We start from the raw sequence: 19,889 nt of genomic DNA on the forward strand, positions 1-19,889 counted from the left end.
CATTTTCTCTCACCTTTCATTGTTTTTCCCTTTGGAACATCTCCTGTAACGCTCCACTCATAAACCTCTTCAAAGGGAGGGCTGTATTTGAACAGCCTGGCCTGAAATCTGGTCTCAGTCAAAGGCCTCAGACGGGAAAATAACTGGGAGAGCCAAGCCCCACAGCCCCACGGCTGCTGCCGCAGGTGTCGGCAGCCACTTTGCAGGAGCGAGGTGCTCCTGCTGCCTCCTCGGCTCTGACCCCACAGGCCCCCTAGCTGGGTTATTATTCCCCCCTTTACCCTATAAATGTAATAAACTGGGACTTAGCATCTTGCTTTTAGTGTGGAAGGTCCAAGGAGAAGGTGGTTTTTCTCACTTCTCTCCAGAGTCTCGTTCAGCTCCTGGGATGTTGTTGGTGTTTTGGGAGAGATGAGGAGAGTTTGGGAGCTGAATGCATGCCAGGGATGTGATGGGCTCTGTGGCTCAGCCCTCACAGTGTGTGATCTCTATAGGATGGGGGTTTCTAAATTGCCAACTAGGGCAAACCTAATCCCCCCAGTCACAATGATCCAGCTCCCAGTGAAGTCTGTGAAAGCAGACGTATCTCAAACAGCTACAAAACCTCCCGCTCCATGGGGAAAATCCATCAGACATGTGACCAGCTGCCCATCTCTGACCATTTGCCCTTTGCATCGAGCAGTTTTAGCACAGAAAACAGTAACCCACTGGGCTACAAAGTGCTTCCCCTCCTTGGGAGGTCACTTGGTTTCCGGGTGGCAGGGCAGCAGCAGATATTTTGAGTGTGAGTCGCCTGGCTGGTAAGCGTTCAAAACTCTGTGCAGATCCCACTCTGTCTCAACTCCCTGCCCAGCAATAAATTCTGCTCCCAAACCTTAATCCCATCCCTCCCCCCCCAGTTCAGCTCTCACATCCCTTGTGTTTCAGTTGTGCCCTTAGCTCCTGTCTTGCTGGGGCTGGTTTGGGTTGGTCCCCTTGCAGGCACCTCGCTTTCGTTCCTCTGACACCGCTTGGGATTTTTCATCGCCTGCTCTCCAGCCTGCAGGCAGTGAGATAAAGTTTCCCAGGCAGGCTGTTTTGGGAGGAGAAGACCTACACCATGCTGAGCTACCGGGCACTTCCAGCTCTGCCCTCCCGGCTGGTGGGAGGTCAGCGAGCAAACTGTGCTGCTGTTGGGCTGCTCCTCCCAAGAACTTGGAAAATCAGCCAGAGATAGGAATCTCTTCTTGGAGACAGCTCAGAATGAGCCACTCTCTGTCACCCTGCTCATCTCTGCTGTGTTTTTTCAGCAGGAAGCCACTCATGGGCTCTCTGTGCCCTACTTCATCTGTGGGGAGCTGAGGAGCTCACCTGCCTGGACTTCCCTGCACGTGGCTCCACGTACTTTGACAAAAGAAACAACATGATACAGGGGAATGTTTTTCCAAATAGAGCACAGCTAAGGAAACTACCTCTTCTCCTGCATTTTCCCCCACGGAGAAATTAACTCCTTGCACTTGCCAGGGTATGTCCATCCCCCTTCTCCAGTGTTCCCAGATGGAGCAGAGACAGCCCACAATGTTGAACTAAGGAAAAGAAGCCTCCAGCCAAAGCTGGCTGCCCTGCAGAGAGGACCTTCTTCCTGAGCTGGGTGACATGGATGGTGTCATATGCTGAACCCAAACTCCCTCAGGTTTTATTATTTATTAATATATATCAAATACTTAATGTAGTTAGATTTTTCATTCTGCTCTACACTCAAGTCTGAAGATAAGGTAGAATATTCACCTGGCAGAGGCTGAAATTTGCTTTATTTTTTGGGAGGAAAAGGGTCCAAAATCTCTCCTGGTTAGAAAGCCATAAACAATTGTTCTGCTCCAAGCCACAAGCTCTATCACCCCAGTCACTGTCTCTAACAGTGCTCAGAAATGTGTGTTAAAGAAGCATAAAAAAGGGGGATGTGTGTGGAGGGACCCTTCCCCAGGCTCAAGCAGTCAAGGGTTCAAATATTTCTCAGCCAGAAACTGCATCCAGACCACAGTGTTTAATAGCAACTGATGGAGCAAAGTTCCACAAATAGGCCTGTTCTTTTTTTGACTTCAAATATATTTTTTGTTCTTAATACTGCTCTGTGGCAATGCATCCTATTACTCAAACACACACTGTGCCAATAAGGATGTTCTTTCATCTGTTTGGATCCTGCTTCCAGGAAATTACCACTTCAGCCCCTCATTGCTATGTGATAAAAACCAATGGATTTTACTTTCCTAAGCATCCTTCCTACCTTAAATAATGATTTTATAGATCTGTGTCACTAACTTGTCTCTTTTTGCAAGGCTCTGGTCTATGTAGTCTCTGTGCAGAAGATATTTCACATCTCCACCCAGCCCTGCTGCCCTGCTCCACTTCCTTCTCTGTCCCACTCTGGGATGTGATCTCCCTTATTTGAGAAAAAAGGATTTTTTTCCAGGCAGAAAGCAGAACTCAACAAGGAATTCCCATGAAAAAAGGAAGGGGAATCCCTACCTTTTTGGTCTTGACTGTAGAGGCGCAGCAGTCCCCACCATCATAGTTGCAGAAGGCTCTGTTGTTGATGGAGTCACAGTAGTTGTCCCCCATGAAAGGCTGGAAAAGGAAAAAGGAGGAAAATGCTGAGAGTGTGGACATGGATGAAATGAGCACCTTCCCTACAGAGACAGGCTGAGAAAGTTTTGGCTGTTCAGCCTGGAAAAGAAAAGGTTGTGTGGAGACCTCACAGCACCTTCCAGTGTCTGGGGGAGCTAGAGGGAAGGTGCAGAGGGACTCTTCACCAGGAACTGTAGTGACAGGACAAGGGGCAATGGCTTCAAACCGAAAGTAGGGAAATTTAGGTTAGATATCCAGAAGAAATCCTTCCCTGTGAGGGTGGTGAGACCCTGGCACGAAGAAGTTGTGGCTGCCCCTGGATCCCTGGCAGTGTCCAAGGCCAGGTTGGACAGGGCTTGGAGCAACCTGGGACAGTGGAAGGTGTCCTGCCCATGGCAGGGGGTTGGAAGTGGATGAGCTTTAAGGTCCCTTCCAACCCAAATAATTCTATGATTCTGTAATTCTAAAGCCTGTAACAGTATTTCAGAAGAAAAATGCAAAGACTTGAAGGAGCCATACAGTTTGTAACACACCAACTGCCCTAAAAAACAAGAGATAATTATTCCCCTTTCTCTTCAGAGCAGACAGAAAAAAGGGACAGTAGATGGAAGGGAAATGAGCCCTTGTTGGCTTTTCACATCCCACATAAGAGGATGCTTCAGGAATATTAATTTGACTAGGCCCAGAGACAGCATCCAGGCATCTAAAATTGTGGCACCTTTGATAATTTTAAGCTAACCTTCCCAAACTGTGTGGGATAAGAAGAAGGTTATGTACTGCAGCAAAACAGGCTTGCTTTTAATAGCTGTGCTTTTCACCACAGTTCTCCCAGCTATGCAACACGTGTCAGCAACGAGGGCACAAAACAAATCACCAAGGGGGATGGCAGAGGTCTGAGCTCAGAACTGAGACCATGTTCTACCATTCTCTGAACAGCAGTGACTGCGTGGGACCTTGGCCATGACACAAAATCTTCCTCCACTCCACAGCTCAGAGCTGGGATAATGGCAATTATTCAGAGGGAGAGCTGTTAAGCGAAATTCATAAATCACCTTGAAAATGAAAATGTGGTCACTAGGCTGGGCAATGTGATCACTAGTCCATGTGCTGCACAGGACCTGAATAATGACCACAATTCCAAAGGAAAGGCTAGAAGTCTTTCATTACACATTGGAGCACTCTTGATCAGCAAGCACAGAAGTCTTCCTTGAAAGTAAAAGCTGTGCCTGAGGGTAAAAAAAGCCCATGCCACATATGAGAATCCCAGGCAGCAATGAAAGCTCAGAAAAATGGATGATCAGCAGAGAGCACAGTCATATCTCTGTAACTCTCCTCGCACACACAGGCTCATGAGGCCATTCCCATTTTATCTGCTCTTTGGAAAATTCATTTATTCTGCCCTGAGAAAAACACACCAGGGAGTCTCCTGCAAGGAGGCATCATTGCAGAGCAGGCAGGGTGGCTTGGGGAGGTTCCCTGGGAGGATTTTGCAGCAATTGCTGATCCAGAGTGTCCCTGATGATGGATACCTGAAGAAGCAGCCATGAGAGCTCGCCGTGCTCTCCCCAGAGCTCGCCATGGCCACGCTCATCAGAATTGAAATGGACTCAATGGAGCGGGGCAAATGCACAGTTTTACTGCTGATGTGCTGCAAATTTAAATATTTCTATCAGGTACAGGAAGCCCAGGCAATGATGGCAATATCAGGCCACAGCAGGACTACCAGGAGGTGACAGACTCGTTGAGTGTCACTTGTTTAATTACGTGCAGATACTGCAAATGTTGACAAGGAAATCAGAGTTACAGCGTGAGGCTCCTGTCCCTCCACACTGCCTTAACTCCACTGATTTCCACAAACATTGATTTATTTATGCAGGCAAAGGCTTTGACTTGCAAACCCCCATCCAGTTTAATTAATATGCTAAAAGTTAAAAGGGAATGATTTATAAATAGAGAGAGAGAGATATTTTGAGGCCAACCTGGTCATATTCAAAACCATGAACTTTGCTCAACCCCCCAGGAAATTCTGTAAGCTTCTCCGTGTTTCTCTTGTGTTGCCTGGCTGTGCCTGCTTAACGAGAAAGGCTTGACTTTAAATTTCCATGCCTATGCCTGTACCCTACACCTATGGATGCTGGAAAATCCACACAGAAACTTGTGGCAGAATTTTCTCTGGCATAGAGTAGACAAGTCAGTCCTTTGGAGGAGAAGAATGAGATAAAAAGCATCTATTATGATTTGGGACCAAAATCCTCGCTTGGGAAGCCTGATTGTGGAGGGTGAAGTCTCTGTAGCTCTTCATGCATGTCTTAGTCTTCCAGTATTTTTGGAGGACTCTACAGGTAGTCCAGAGGGACTCATTTTCTACTGAAACACCCAAGTTAGGTGCTGACAAGTCCGGGGCTGACTCATAAACCTCTGTTCCTGCCACTAGGGAGCGACAAAAAATCACATTGCAGCAGCTGCCGGGGCTCCCACTGCGATCACCAAGAGCCAAATAATGCCCCACTTACAGCCTCCCGTTTAGGGAAGCCTCCCTAATGCTAAGGATGTCCATACATTAGGGATTGTTTCAGCTTAATGGCCCAGCTTTATTGACCTACTGGCTTATTAGTCTCTCTTTCCATAGTCATGGGGGAAAAAAAAAAGGCTTGGTGAAGATGGCATTTCTTCTGAAATCTTAATGCCAAGCTCTGGCCCATCCGTGGATCCTGGAAGCGTCGTGCTCTGAAAATTATGCTAGAGGCCATTATCAATTGTCTGGGCAAAGCCTTCCAAGATGATGGATTGCGATGCAGTGACACCGCTGAATGAATGTTGAAAAGAAGAAAGTTCCTATTGATGCAGAGGGCTCTGGCAATTAGCAGTGATGGAAGGGAAGAAAATGCTGAGAAGAAGCATGTCAGTAATAATGGCTTCTGGTAAATTATTACATCACTGCAAAGTTTGTCTCAGTAACAACTATCCTTAAACAGCAGGAGAATGGATACCCAGTGGTGCATCAGCACCTGAATGGCAGTTTTTAATGGTGGCTGGATGTTATTTCAGCTCTCTTTGGAGAATGGGGGCACCCAGCCAGCCTGCATGAATGCGATGCGTGAGACAGCTTATGACATTCAAAGCTCTGACAGCAGAATGCTTTTCATTTAGGGAACAGCTAGACAGAAACTATTACATTGTTGGAGAGTTATTACCCTCTTGGGCCCAACATTTGTATGCGAAGGAAACCTGTCTTTCACTTCAAGACAAATCACATCCCAGCAGTGTGGTCTGGAGCTTTGTGTCACATTTAGGAATTCAGTCCCATGTTCTGCCACTTTGGGCAAATAACTTCAGTGTTCTTGGGTTACTGGGTGCTGAGAGCCTGGTCAGTGTGGCAGACAGTCAGGAGATGGACAGCTCTGCCACTGCCCATCACCATTTGTCCATCTGTCTGTGAGCCATCTCATTTCCAAGATGGGCATGGAGCTTCCAAACTTCCAGAGGTACCACAAGGATTGACTTCTTGATGTGGTTGAGATACTCAAGGGCTGGCATGATGGAAACCACATGAGTGCCATTATCCAGACAAAGGTTCTCCAGCCCTGCTTAACCACTGGAAGCATCTTCAGTCTTCTCAGACATTTCAATGACTGCTACCAGCGAAACGACTTCAAAATAATTGCTTTTTTTCAAGTAACTTGTGAGACTGTAAAAGTGTATCACAGCTGAAATGTAACTGCATGTTTCTGATTATTCTTTTCTGGTTATCTGGTTATTATTTCTTTTCTGGTTTTCTGCTTATTCTTTTCTGGTGGCCAGCGGAGGAATGTGTGATTTGCTCACTGACCAGCTGTGCTGTCCACCCAGTGGTATCTCTGGCTTTCCTAAACTTTCTCTGCCCACACCAATGCCCAAAGCTCAGCTGGCCTTGGAAAGAATTGTCCCTCTAATAAGAAGTCAAGATCAAGGAAAAAACAACCGAAGGCTTTTGCAACTTCCCAGAAGCTCCCAGATTCTGGGAAATTCTTTTGGTCTACCAATGTTTTCGAGCTGCTTGATCATTTAACTCCTATGAGAGTCACCCAACCATCGTCTCTGGGAAAACCACCAATTTCCCTACTGAGTGTCAGAACCGATGCAGGCAATTACAGTCTGTGTGATAGGGTGGTCAGAGCAAAATCCTGCTTGCCCCACTTGAAAACCAGAATTTACAGCCAACGTGCCTGCAGCGATTGTTCCTGTAAGATTTAGGAGACTCACCATGGACCACCTGAGCTAAAGCCAAACTCACCTCACAGCCTTTGACACAATGAATCAGGGAAGGGTGAGGGTACCACTTGAGTCCTGCCGTGCAGACAACACTCTGGAGGGAAGAAATAAAAATAATTTTAAAAAAGCAACAGGTTAAGACAAAGAAATCAGTGTACAGCAAGTCAGTGTGCTGGCTCCTATGGCTCTCCAGTACTTAACCAATGAAGTTCAGTTCCTAACACCTCTTGTGTTCTCAGGACCTGGCTGTCCTCCAGGTATTTTCAAGAAGTGTTGGACTTGACACTTGCAATAGCAGAGCATTTGAGATTAAAATAATATTTGAGGTTCTCCTAAAATGTCATGTCCAATATTTCACTCATGGTGGGGGAACATGGAAGGGAAAAGCAAAGGCACAGGTCCACTCTTGCTCTTGGGTAGGGGGGAGGCATTCTAGGAATTCATTTAGGGAGTGTTTTGGTGATGCAAAGCATTGCTCTCTTTCACTGCCCATCATACCTGTGCTTCTTGAAGATGGAAGTGGCTAAAGGTGTATTTTCAAATACATTTTAGCACCATCTTAAATAAAAGCACCTCCCACCACACACCTTCAGAATAACCCCCAGACAGCACAGCATCATTTCATGCTACATTTTATGAGCTTTGTAATAATTTCTGTACCAACTCTGCCTATAGAAAAAAGGTAGACACTTGGTTTTGGGCAAAAATTATGACCACCCTCCTCAGTGGTGACACAGCCAGGGCAGCCAGAGACATGGACACTTAGATTTTTGGAGTGGATGAAAACTTTGGCTGGTCATTGGTGGTTCCACACCAAGGAGGTTCTGGAGATAGGACTCCCATCCATCCAGCAGGACATCAGGCACAATGTTCATTTTGGGTTATTGCCCATGGATGAAGCACTACAGTGTCCATAGGCTCTCACCTAAAGTGTGGGGTTGGGGTCGGATGGAGGCCTGGGGAAGGAAGGGATTAACATTTGGGAAGACCCAACACACAAGCCATCCTTTCCCTGTTCATCTGAGGGCTAATTTAATCCATCTGCAGGGGAACCTCAGCTTGTTTTTACAGTTTCTGTCATTTGAGGCTTACCTGGCGCGTGCTAGAGAAAAGGACTTTTATACTATCTGACTCGGGCTGTTTATCTTTCCGATGCTCTTGGATTTTCCACTATTAGTCAAGCCTGGCTTGCCCCACCTGCCTCGCAACAGGGCCTGTCTGTGTGAGCAGAGAAGTGGCTGGGGAGGGGAGGATGTTGTTTGTCCCCTGGGAGGGGGGAGGCTGCAAGGTGCGGGGGCCCTGCAGTGTCACACATTCCCCCGGCACGCTCTTGACAGACAGCTGGAGATTTCCAGGCTGCTGCCTGCCACAAATGGTGAGGATTTCCCCCACCACCCCTTCTGTTTATTGCACTTCAGAGGGAAAAGAAAGGAAACTTTTCTAGGTTTGAAAATAAACAAGGCCAGTCAACAGAGCGGGAGCGGGGAGAGTAAAGGAAGCAGTTCAAGAGCATTTGAACCCAAGAATTAGAACAAAGTGGAAAAACTCAGGCATTTGTCTCCTGTATCCAAGGCCAGCAGACAATAAGTGGAAGAAGTGCACTTCCAAAGAGCACCTCACATTCCCCTGGTAAGAAGCATCAATATTTACAAAACCTCTCGCTCTGTGTGTGTGAGCATGCAGGGCGAACAAAAGAAACCAAACAGCCCTGAACCAGGCTCTTCAGAAAGGAGCTTCCCAAGTGAGAGCAATCCCTCACAGAGGATGCACTGACTGCTTTCCTGACCCTGCAAGTATCAAAACGCCAGCACCTCCCCTTGGAGGAATGGATGGGAGGTGAAGTCTCTGCTGAGGCAGTGCTCTCTGAATGCTCACTCAAGGTCATCCTCAATCCAAAACACAGCCGTGGGCTGAGCATCCTCCAGGGAATGGGAATGCAGCCCCAGGTTGCTCTGCACAGCATAGGAAAGCCAGGTGACCTTGTGCCAGGTTAACCACTGGGTCAGTGGGACATTCCCATCCCTCTGGAGTGGAACCTGCCAGTGGCTTCATACCAGTTACTTTGTCCTCCCCTTGGATGATCCTTTGTTAGTGGAGACTATTAGAGCTGAATTCACCCCGATAACATTGCTGGAGCTGGTAGCAGAGGGAAGGAGCCTAGGCCATAGTCCTGGCTCCCTTTGCTGGTTTTCCAAGCCCTCAATTCCCCCCACCCAGCCTGTTTGTACCCTCAGGCTGCTGCTGCTGTGGTGTGCAGTGCACTGGGAGAGAGGATGTGGGTGCAGGGACAGACTGGATCAGAAAACCAAGAAATTTGGGGTGATTTGGGTTGCTGGGCAGTGTTTCCTGTCTCCTGCAGTGCAAGCAGGCATACAGGTGCCAGAGAGTGCTGCATGGGCAACTGAGACAAACAAATGTGTAAAAAGCAAGCAAGCAAGCATGGGTAAAGGTTGCACATGAGCACAATCTGATGGAATCAGTGCCCAGAAAGTGCCCTCTCCAGGGCTCTGAATGCCAACAAAGGATGTGGGAAGAGGTGTATGGAAGCACTACATCCACCACACTCCAGGGAATAAAGCCTGTCTGGCACTGTCCCTGCCAGCCCCATCCCTTCCCCATGCTGCCACGTGCTCCAGACCCTGATGGTGACATCTGCTGCCCTCCTGGCTGTGGCTCCCCTCGTGCATCAGCTCCTGCAGCACAGCTGTGCAGCCCCGCAGGGTGACTTCAGCGCTGTCCCCACCCCACAAACGCCACCCTGCCACATCTGCCGTGGGTGGCTTGGCCTCCATCTGCTGCAGAGGGAGAGGGAGCTGGGCTGCTCTCCCACAGTAGGTAACAAAGAGCCAAGGAAGCAAATCAAGCTGTCATTTTCTCCTTGTGAGGGAAGACCCAGCGCCTCCGGTCACGGCGCTTCCCTCCCGTGGTGGGACTAACACAATGATGTCAACCCTTTGTGGCTGCAGAGGGGATTAGGTTTCCCCCAGAGAGGCCAATGGAGAGCTTTCCTCCACCTTAGATGGGTCAAGTGTCCCCCCAGGCTGGAGCCCAGGGATTGGCATCTCCTGGTCTCAGCTAACTCACTCTTTGGGCTCTAAATGAACACGACAATTAACCATGGGCTTAATGTGTGAGGGGATCAGCCACTGCTGTCAGGAGAGGGGCTTTGGGGCTGCTTCCTCCTGGAGCTACAGATGGATTGGGATGTCCTACTTTCCCAGGAGCTGAACTTCTGCCACACAGTAGGTCACATTACTACTCCATGACTCAGTTTCCCTGGTGCAAAATGAGCCCCAAACTCACCAAAAAAAAAAAAAAAAAAAAAAAAAAGGAAGGAGGGAAACAGCAAAGCTTAAATGATTAGGGGAGTGTTTAAGGGGCATTCTCACCAACAACTTCAGGACATTTATAATCCCAGAGCTTGCAGTCCACATGGGAATGACCATGGCCACCCTCAGCCCAGCAGAGCTGGGACATGCAGACCCTTAGAAGGCTCTCCCAGGCATGCACACACCTGCACACCGTTTAGCCTGTCCCAACTCAGCACAAAGGCAAGAACCCAAGCTCAGACAACCTAAGAAATGAGGTGTCTGCCCTGTTTCTGTGCAGTCAATGGGAAAGAGCTCTCAAGCTGTCTCTTGGAGATATTTCTCTTTTTTCTCCCCACTGCCTGCACAGTCAGTCCTGGCAGCTCTATCCATCGGTGTCTTCAGCAGCTCCATGTGTCACACACAGGGAAGGGGAAATCATGGGGACAGCACTGGCTGCTCTGAACATATCCCACAGCAGAACAGAGGCACAGAAGACTTCAGGCAATTTTTTTTTTCTTGCTGAAAATACTGATTTGGAAGACACTGCCAGCTTATACTGATTTCAGCAAACTGTTTCAGACCCAACAAAGCAACTCAACCTAAACCAATTCTGAAAAACATAGAAATATTTAGACATTTTATGAAATGAAATATCTGTTGTTGTTTATCGTTTGAGAGGACATTTAATTTCTAAGTTTCTGTCGGGGTTTTTTTTTTTCATTTTCACTAAACAGAAAGTTTACAAAATCTCCTTGGAAATGAAATGCTACATTATGTTCAAACCAACATGTTTTTTCTTCCAATTTTTTGGTTCACCAAAAATCACAATAACAAAAGAGTCAGTTTGATTAGGGAAAAAACATATTTTTTTTTCATTTAACAGAACTTTGAGTGAACCGAAAAATCAAGTGATTTGCACAGCTCTGCTCTAAACAACCCCCAGAGAAAGGATAGTTCCTTCTTCCCATTTTGCTTCCATAACAGATGTTGCTTGAGCTGCTACAGACAAATAATTTACTTTTTCTTGTCCTCTCTCCCTGTGTTTTCTCTATCCCTGTCCCCTCAAAGGTAAGCACCACAGACCAGCCTTGCCTTTATCTTCTTCCCATCCTGCTCTCATTTGTACTTTACTTGTGCCTGAAATTAAGCAACAGAAAGTGTTTCCTTTGCGTCATTCGAGTACTCTGAGATGCACAAAGACTCGCCGTGTAAACGCAACCAGCTGCTCCCTGCGCTCGTATGGCACAGCAGCAAAGCTGTCACTGGCCATAAACACACACACAGGTTATTAATGATATATAACACATTGCCATGGGGACCTTCCCCCAAGGCATCCCAGTCCCACCTCTCCAGGGTCTCCATGCTCCCACCAGAAGCAGTGTTTTTCCCGGTGGCACCCCATGAGGTGACATCCCCTTATCTGCAGAGCTGGAGAAGATGGATGTTTTACAGCTACCAAAAAAACAACCCTCCGGCATGTTTCCTCTCCCAGCACAAGTTTTCCAGCCCAAATCTCACCATCTAGTTACAAAAGTGTTTGTGGGGTGGAACTTGTCTCTGCTCAGTGCCTAAAGCTCTTGGATGATCCTCACCATCAGGGGAAAAAAAAAGGTCTTATTTACTGCTGTGCTCTTGGAAACCATGATTTCTCCTCCATCCCTCACTCCCCTCGGCTCCCCCTTTACTACTCTGTGTTTTCCCTGCTGCCTAATGAGCCCTCCAGAGACCTGCAGGTATAAAACTCGTTACAGCTCCCTCCACGTACCCGCATCAATAAGTGAAGGAGTGCAGAGAGAACGGGAGGGAAGCTGTCACTTTATTTCCCCATGAATTACAAACCACTTTAAAGTCTGGCACTCAGGAAAGGGCCAGTGAGAAATCGCCCCTCATACAGAGATAGGGGTTTTCTTTATGTTTCATGCCAGAAACTTGGCAAAGCCTTGGCTTAAGGCAGTCACAGAACCTCAGCGTCTGGAGCGAATGGGAAGCTGTGAAGGACATTATGAGCTTGTCATACTCTCTGGACTTAGATTTCCTTCTCCTTTCCTGAATTTATTCTCTTGCTTTGTGTGAAACAGGGAAGCTTAAAGTGGTGGAGAGTTCTGGAGCCGCTCTCTACCCACAGCCAAGGCCAGATTTCAAAAATCCCAAACCCTGGGTGCACATTTAGGCATGTAGAGAAGCAAATAGACTGTCAAAGCTGCTCAGGACATGCTGGGGCTGTGTTGGCTGCTCGTTCTCCCTCTTAATGGAGTTCAGGTGTGCCAAATGGACTCCTGAAAAGCCAGGGCCAAGTATGTAAAAGCCAGAGCTGTTTGCTCAAGCATCACCAGCAACTTGCACCCTGGTGACACCTGATATTCCACCTTCTTCTACCACGTGCTCCATCGTGTCCAGTTAAGACTTCCACACCTGCAGAAGCACCATGCAGCCACAAACACCTGGTCTGTTTGTAGGAACGTGAGGGTTTTCAGGAGGAGGTGGGTGGGCACAACACCCAGGAGCTGTTTGCTGCCAGCAGGGCTGAGTGTGTGTGTGTGCAAAGCACTGCACGTGGGTGTGCAAGGCACATATCACCTCCTGAGCTGGAGGACGCTCAGGACGCGGAGCTGTGAGCAGTTAATGCTGGCTGTGCGTTTGCAGCAGGCAGGAGGGAGAGTGGTGACCTCTGGAAGGGGCTGTGCTGAGCAGGCAGCTCTCGCATGCGGGCGGAGGGGCGGGGGGAGCACTCAGCCAGCTCCGCGGGGTCGGGAAATGAAATACCCTCTGTATCAGCTTCTTTTGTCATCCAGAAGCGGCGCACAAAAATCCAGCCCTGCCACCCAAAGAATGCAAAATACGGAACAGGAGGAAGAAAATAAAACCTGGCCAGTGCCCTTTCTCTCGCTGTCTGTCACGTCTTCCTGTGGCATGAATCCCATTTCCAGATCAGACCCCATTGATGTGAGGCCTTTACCTTGAACTGACTTTCACTTGGAAAACACAGAGAGAAAGCAACTTGGAGAGAAAGCCACCAGAACAGACACAAGGAAAATCAGGAATTCATTCTCAGAGGTCCAAATTCCCCATCTTCCCCTCATGGAATGAAGCACAGGTAACACTGATTGCTCACTGCTCATAAACATACAAAAAGGGACGTGGTTGTGCAGTTGCCAGGCACTGACCTTCACTCTCTGAGGGTTCATCCAGTGCTGGATGTCTTGCACGGTCTCGTTCACGCGCAGGAGGATGGGCTCGTGACTGTGGTCCAGACAGGAGGTGGTACACTCTGTGCCTGCTCAAAACACAAAGGGGATAAAGCAAACACATAAAGCAGGCAGCTTCTGACCCTTCCAGCATCCTTCCAGCTGAAGGACAGGATTACGGCTCGTTTTTCCTAAATTGCAATTAGCAGTCAACCATAACTATCACATATCTCCTAGGCACACATGAAGTGCTGAGTACAACCCTGTGCTCAGCAGGAGAGCGTGGGGGTGGCAGATACTCCAGGGCCTTTTTGTATGAGCTGCAAATCTAAGTATTTCTCCGGCTATTAACTCCAAGAAGGGGGTCAGGTTTTGCGCTTTCAGATCATCAAGAAAATGCAAAGGTTTTTCCACTTCAACTGCTCTTTCAAGAAGTGGGGCTGATTAGGTAGAGGCTGTCGAACTCATCTCACCTGTGACATGGCAAAAACCTATTGTTTGATCTGTCAAATTTACAAACAACCAATAACGATCTTCCAGAGGGTGACCAAGCCTGATGACATTGGAGACAAGCTATCACCCAAGTCCCACAGTCGATAAGAAGTACGCAGAAAGGTAATGATGGCTTTGTTCACACATAAACCTGCTTTTTCTCTGATTAACTGTCATGCCCAGTGGGAATCCTGTCCTTTCTTTATTAAAACATGCTGCGATACTCTGCAGCAATATCCCAGAGCCCTGTGGTGACACAACCGTAAGCCCTTGTGTGTTGGACCATTACCATTTCCCCCCTGGAAAATCACTCTTGAATGGCACAGCTGCTGCAAACATGTCATTAGGATTTCTGCACTCCAATCAGCGCTGGGGGAGGAATTAATCTCTGCACTGGTTTGGAGAGCTGAACCTTTGGCTCAACACACGCCTCAGCCTGGAAGGGCAGATTAGGTGTCTGAGGAATTACGGAAGGTGTGTGGGATTCATAGTGACCATGACTGGTTGCTATTATTTTTCCCACCTGCTTCTTGCCTTCCCACATTCTCCACTTGGAGGAGTCAGTGGGAGCAGCCAGACCTGGGCTGGAAAGGCAGGGAGTGTTTGGGGATTGTTTTGCTTTCCCAGGACATGTGGTAGTGGCTCCAAGGACTCCATTGAGGCCCATTGACACCACCCCCATGGTGAATGAGTGGCAGGAGAGAACCTTTTCAAAAGGACATCAACCAGGCTTTCAAAAACACAAAGAAGAGAGGCGAACCCCAACATCTGATCCCAAAAGTTGGTGCTGTGAGCCTACAAAGTGTGTGGTATGTCTCCATCTGCTGAGGATGAGAGCCAGCTGCCGCTGTGCCCTCCCTGAGCTCTGAATTCCTCTCCAGAGAGAGCCACACTCTTGTGGGGGATCTGCCCCATGCATCCCTCACCTCTGTGATGCTGTGTGGTCCCATCCTGGGGTCAGGCTCACCAGTCCCTGCACCTGGGATTGGCACCTGCCAATAGTCACTGTGAGAGGAGCCAGAGCTGGCAGGAGCCCAGGACCAAGATGCTCCCCTCCAAACCAGGAATTGGGGTTTCTCTCCTTGCAAAAACCTGTCTGGCCCTGGAGGTAACCTCGTCTCAAGGGTAAAATGCCTCTCCACATTAAGAGTCGCCGCAGCCTCCTCGCCGCTCGCTCTCCCGCGCTCCACCACGCTCACGGAGAGGAGCGGGTTGGGATTGTTTTGATATATGATCTGTAATTGGCATCATTACAGAGCGGTGATCTCATCCAGGTCGTGTTCTCCTCCCCGGGGAGGGAACACAAGGAGGCTCGTGGTCCTCCGCATGGCTGCGATATAATGAGGGAGCCGCGCAAGGAGGAAATTTCTCCAAGTTCAAAGGGACAGGCGGAGGGAGGAGGGGGATGGCAGGGGCTGGGAGGGGGGCTGCAGGAAGGGGCCTCGCAAACCTGTGTGGGCTGCAGCCTGTGCAGCTCCTGTTGCAGCCCTTAGAGCAGGCAGAGCCCCAAAACTGGAGCTGAAAAGGTGTGCAGGTCAGTGTGTCTGTCCCTCCCTGTGCCTGGGTGACACAAAGCCAAGCTGAGCACAGGAGTCACCAGCCCTTGCAGAGTGAGCAGGTACCCCAGAAACAAGGAGGAAAACAGACCCTTTACAACAGCTCCTAAACAACTGTCATACTAAAGAGGATGTTCAGCTGGTCTCTTTCTGGGGAGACCTGAATTATCCTGGTGCTGCATTCCCATCACCATCTGGCCTTTCCGCCTCTTGAGTGCAGATTTGTGCATGTGGCCGAAGGAGTGGGACATTATAAAAGCACAACAGCAAAGCAGCAAAAAATCTCCCTGTGTTTTGCAGACTGGATGTGTCTCTGATTCAGCCTGGCATGCTGCTTCCCCTGAAAACCAGCTGGCCAAGAAGGGACACCACAAAACTGGAAGCCCTGCAAGGAGCCTGCAATCAGAGCATGTTACATGACGCCTGGCCTCTCAGAGCTTCACATTTCCCAAAAGCATTTCCCCGAAAATTCTCCTGTGGCAGCTTCTCACTCGGGCAAACAGGTCCACAGAAGGTGATTTGAAGGACTGCAGGCTCCTTGCCTCCTCCCTGCCATTCCCATCCTCTTCCTGGTGTCCTGCTGCCCTCTCCCACCTGGGGACAAGTGCCAGGGGTGCTGACCCACCTATGCCATAGCCGCCGGCGCACTGCAGCTTCAGGTGGCTGTTGAGCTGGGTGGGCAGAGCACACTGTCCCTGCATCTCCCTGCACAGGTGGAAAGAGCCGCTCCAGGTGCCATCCTTCCGGCAGTGGATCACGTTGCTGCCACGGCCCTGGGAATGAGAGGAGGAGATAAGGAGGATTGACACAGAAATAGCAGGGAGAGGCTGAGAGGTGAGAACTGGGGAGAGCTGAGTGGGAGCAAAGTACTGCTGGAGCTGGAAAAGGCCCTGGTTGGGACTGCCAGCCTGGAGGGGCAAGAAGGAGTTTTCTTCCAAAGAATAAAGAAAAGGAAATCTGTACTGCAGACACACAGAAACACACCGAGAAACACACACATCTCTTCTGTGCAAGCAAGGTCTTTACAAGCCCCTTGCAAGTTCTCCACCTTACAACAGCCCCACTCCAGTTGCAATAAAGGTGCCTTCACCCCATTTGCCTTCTTTCTAGTTACAGACAGGTTGGTGTTGAATGCAGACAACCTTTTCCCTCTTTGCATTTTCTAACCAGTTACATCATCTTTGTCTTGAGAAAGAAAGAATCCCCAATGGCCATCTGAAGGAGGAAGGAGAGCAGGACACGAGGTTAGCAGGGCAGAACGTGCTCTTAGAGCTTGGCTGCCTTGAGTGACAGCAGGCAAAGGGGCTGAGATGGGCAAGCACAGAGGCAGGTGGGAAGGAGGCAAAAATCCTCTGGTGTGGGAATGGGCGAGGAGTAGAATATGACATTTCTCTTATAGTAAAGATTCTCTGTATGATACTGAAGAATGAATACCAAAGTCCAAGGGGAAATATCATGCCCTTTAAAAACAACAAAGGAGAGCACAGGCAATCTTTGTCAGATCTATCCTCACGGCATTGGGGATTTCTGTGCAAGCAAGCTGTTCTGTGGGATCTGCGAGCCCGACTGCCATGGGGCAATGTGGGACATTCAACAGGAGGTTGTCTGGTGTGGTTGGGCTCCAAACCTCCTGTGAGGGCCTTGCTGGGTGGGAGAACCATGCAGGATTTCTGCTTCTCCTCACCCATTTTCCATGGCAGGCACGTTGCCTGCAATCTACCCACCCTGCTGGGTATCTTTGGGGATCCTTTAATGTGCTGTCTGTGCTGGGATCCCTGCAGGGCTGCTGAACTTTTTGGAGGAGCTCTGCCCCATGACCCACACCCATTTTTGCACAGGGACCTGCACAAGCCCCTGGTACTGGCGTGGAAGGTGGCACAGCCTTCAGTGTTAGTCTTGTCTTTATTGCACTAATGCTTCCCTTTTTTTGCTCAGCTTCGTTGATGAGCACAATGTTTAGTGAGATGCAAAGTGGTCTTAGCAGCAGACTACGGTGTGGGACTTGCTTCCCCTTCTCCAGACATCTGGCCATTGCCAGAAGTAATAAGGAAATCATATGAAAGGATAATGGAGCAGATGGACTCAGGGTGTGATCCAGCTTGGTGACTCTCACCCAAGGGCCAGTTTGGCAGAGATTGATTAATTTAGATCTGACTGTTCATATGATTTGTGTACAATATGCAGAAATGGAAGACCCTTGCCCTGGTGCCAGGGGAGGTACCTGCTTAAATGACCATTATATTCCTGGTGATTAAGAGATGCTGGATGTGCAGCCAAGTAATGATCTTTCAGCGTGGTGACAATGTCAGGAATAAATTGCTAAATGATAATTGAGCACAGTTTGCTGTTTTAGCAAGTGTGGTGCACTTCCCTTGCAATTTCCATGCCAGGGTTCAAACATGATTCTCAAAGGTGAGCCATGAAACCTGATTTATGTTCCTGGAGCTGGCTGTGCTTGAGGGTACACTTGTATAGTTTCAGCAACATCCTCAGAGATCCCAGGATATCCATTGCTATAGTAACATACTGTCCATCATTCCCTGACCTGCAAAATCTCTTGTGAAAATCCCTGCTGGGTTTCTTGCTTGGATGCAACGTGTATTATCACCTTATATAGCTGAGAGAGACTTAGTGGGGTTTAATCCTTAAATAATTAACACCTCTCAAGTGGTTTTGACTTATGCCAGGGGTCCTCGCTCTTCTTCTGTAGCCCATTTTCTGGGATATCTGAAAATACTTTTCACTGTAAATCCCTTTCTCAAGATGTTATCTGCTCCTCTGCCCAAGGTGCTCTCGCAGCTGAGCAGTCACTCCTCTCTCTCTCAGTGAGCAGACAGAGCTCTATCTCTCCCTTTCCAGAGCTCACTTCATTACTGTTGCAACCCTGGCTGCACTGCTTGCTCCTCTTCATGTTCACCTTGTTTAAAAGCAAACTCAAGCCCGTTCCACCAGTTGTCATTGCCCTGGAAATCCCAGTTTCCCCGCCCTGGCACTGCTGGAACGCGGCACCAGCCACGCTGACCACTCTGAGCAAGGGGTGGATGCACAAAGCCTCAGCTGCTGTACCCCAGAGCTCCCACCCACTCTGCACCCACACATGCAACTTCTCATTTCATGCTGCTCACACCCTCACTCCAAGTCTTATACAAGGAAAACTTTTTCAGGTGCCCTGATGTGAAATTCCAGGGCTCTGCCTGTGGTCCCCATGGAGAGGGCAGGCCAGAGGGCAGGAAACAGGGACTTTTAACATTTGGAGCAGGTATCAGAGGTGTGTTTCACATAACTGGCCTTAGGGCAGGGTTGGTACCTTTTTAAATGTCCTGGGATTCTGGAATGACATTGAACAGCTCTTGTCAGAGCACTCTCTGCTCCCTGCAGTGCCTGCAGTAGCTGTAGCTCCCACATTCCCACTTTCTCTTCCCAAGCATAGGGAGCAGCAGCAGCACTTCTGGGAGGAGTTACTTATCTCACATACTATAATTACCTCTGGTGAGGAAAACTAGGCATTTCAAACAAGATAGTAGAGGCCAGACCTTCTCCTATCAGTGAGCACAGCTCCCAGGAAGCCAAAGGCAACATGCTGATCTGTGCCAGATGAGGATCTGACCTCTGATGCCAAATGACACCTTTACAGCCAGGAAAACACGGAAGTTTGGAGAGAGTTCACCTGAATAGTTGTAATCCCCATGGCATTAAATTATCACAGAGCACACAGACATAGAGTGGTAAGAATTGGAGAGAAAAGCAAGGTAAAACAGAATGAGCAAATGGGGTAAGTGCAGATAATTCATATTTTTCTTGCTGTCGTTTGTTTCTCCTTATTTTCCAGCCAGATCATAGAGCCCCTGAGGTGGATCTTTCTGCCACTTACTGCCCAGAAACAGTAAACCAGTCACTTCTAGTCCTCTAATTGTTAATACTGTCACAACGGTCATAAAAACAGTATTTCCAGGCTCTCCCTCTGCTTTAATTATATTTTTCCCTTCCCCATTTCTCTGGTCTTGCAAGAGCTCACTGTCCCTCGGCCTCTCCAAGATCAGCATCCTTATGGAACATACGATAAATCCACACTCGTTTGGCTGAGATAATTTGGGTAAGGGAGACTCACCGACTGACTGTCATCATCCTCACACTTGATGCGGCACTCGCTGTTGAACTGGAAGCCGTTGGAGCACTGGTAGAGCCCGTGGAACTTGGAAGGTGGAGGGTCACAGGTGACAGGGACACAGGCGCCTGGCAGCCACGTGCCGTCTTGTGTGCACTGGATCTTAAAGGCTCGCCTTTTTGTGCAGAAAAAAAGCAGCATTTAGTGAGTGGCTGAGTCAGCTGGGAGCCTCTAAAGGCTCTGAGCTCTGCTAGCAGGTTGCAGGGGATGGGTGTGCTCGAGCTTTTAACACTTGGGGAACAAGTTGTGAATCTGCGTCATGAGGTCTCTGAGCAAAAATAACGATTATTTGCAAAACCAACATTGAGCTGCCCAGCCTAAACTC

At 48.7% G+C, this 19,889-nt stretch overlaps 1 protein-coding gene across 2 annotated transcripts in view; it reads right to left on the reverse strand.

Moving 5' to 3' along the window:
• The window catches only part of PAPPA (pappalysin 1), a 179,033-nt gene that overhangs the window by 14,484 nt on the left and 144,660 nt on the right, over window positions 1–19,889 (reverse strand). For both annotated transcript variants that reach the window (XM_085077215.1, XM_085077217.1), the window contains exons 17-21: window positions 19,508–19,679; window positions 16,025–16,172; window positions 13,331–13,440; window positions 6,878–6,949; window positions 2,506–2,604 (exon numbers count right to left, since the gene is read on the reverse strand). In XM_085077215.1, the coding sequence (XP_084933341.1) occupies window positions 2,506–2,604; window positions 6,878–6,949; window positions 13,331–13,440; window positions 16,025–16,172; window positions 19,508–19,679 (601 nt within the window). The remainder of the gene's footprint in view (window positions 1–2,505; window positions 2,605–6,877; window positions 6,950–13,330; window positions 13,441–16,024; window positions 16,173–19,507; window positions 19,680–19,889) is intronic.

The sequence above is a fragment of the Lichenostomus cassidix genome, chromosome 17 (assembly GCF_008360975.1).
Source record: "Lichenostomus cassidix isolate B80296 chromosome 17, HeHo_3.0, whole genome shotgun sequence".
In the NCBI taxonomy this organism is placed as follows: domain Eukaryota; kingdom Metazoa; phylum Chordata; class Aves; order Passeriformes; family Meliphagidae; genus Lichenostomus; species Lichenostomus cassidix.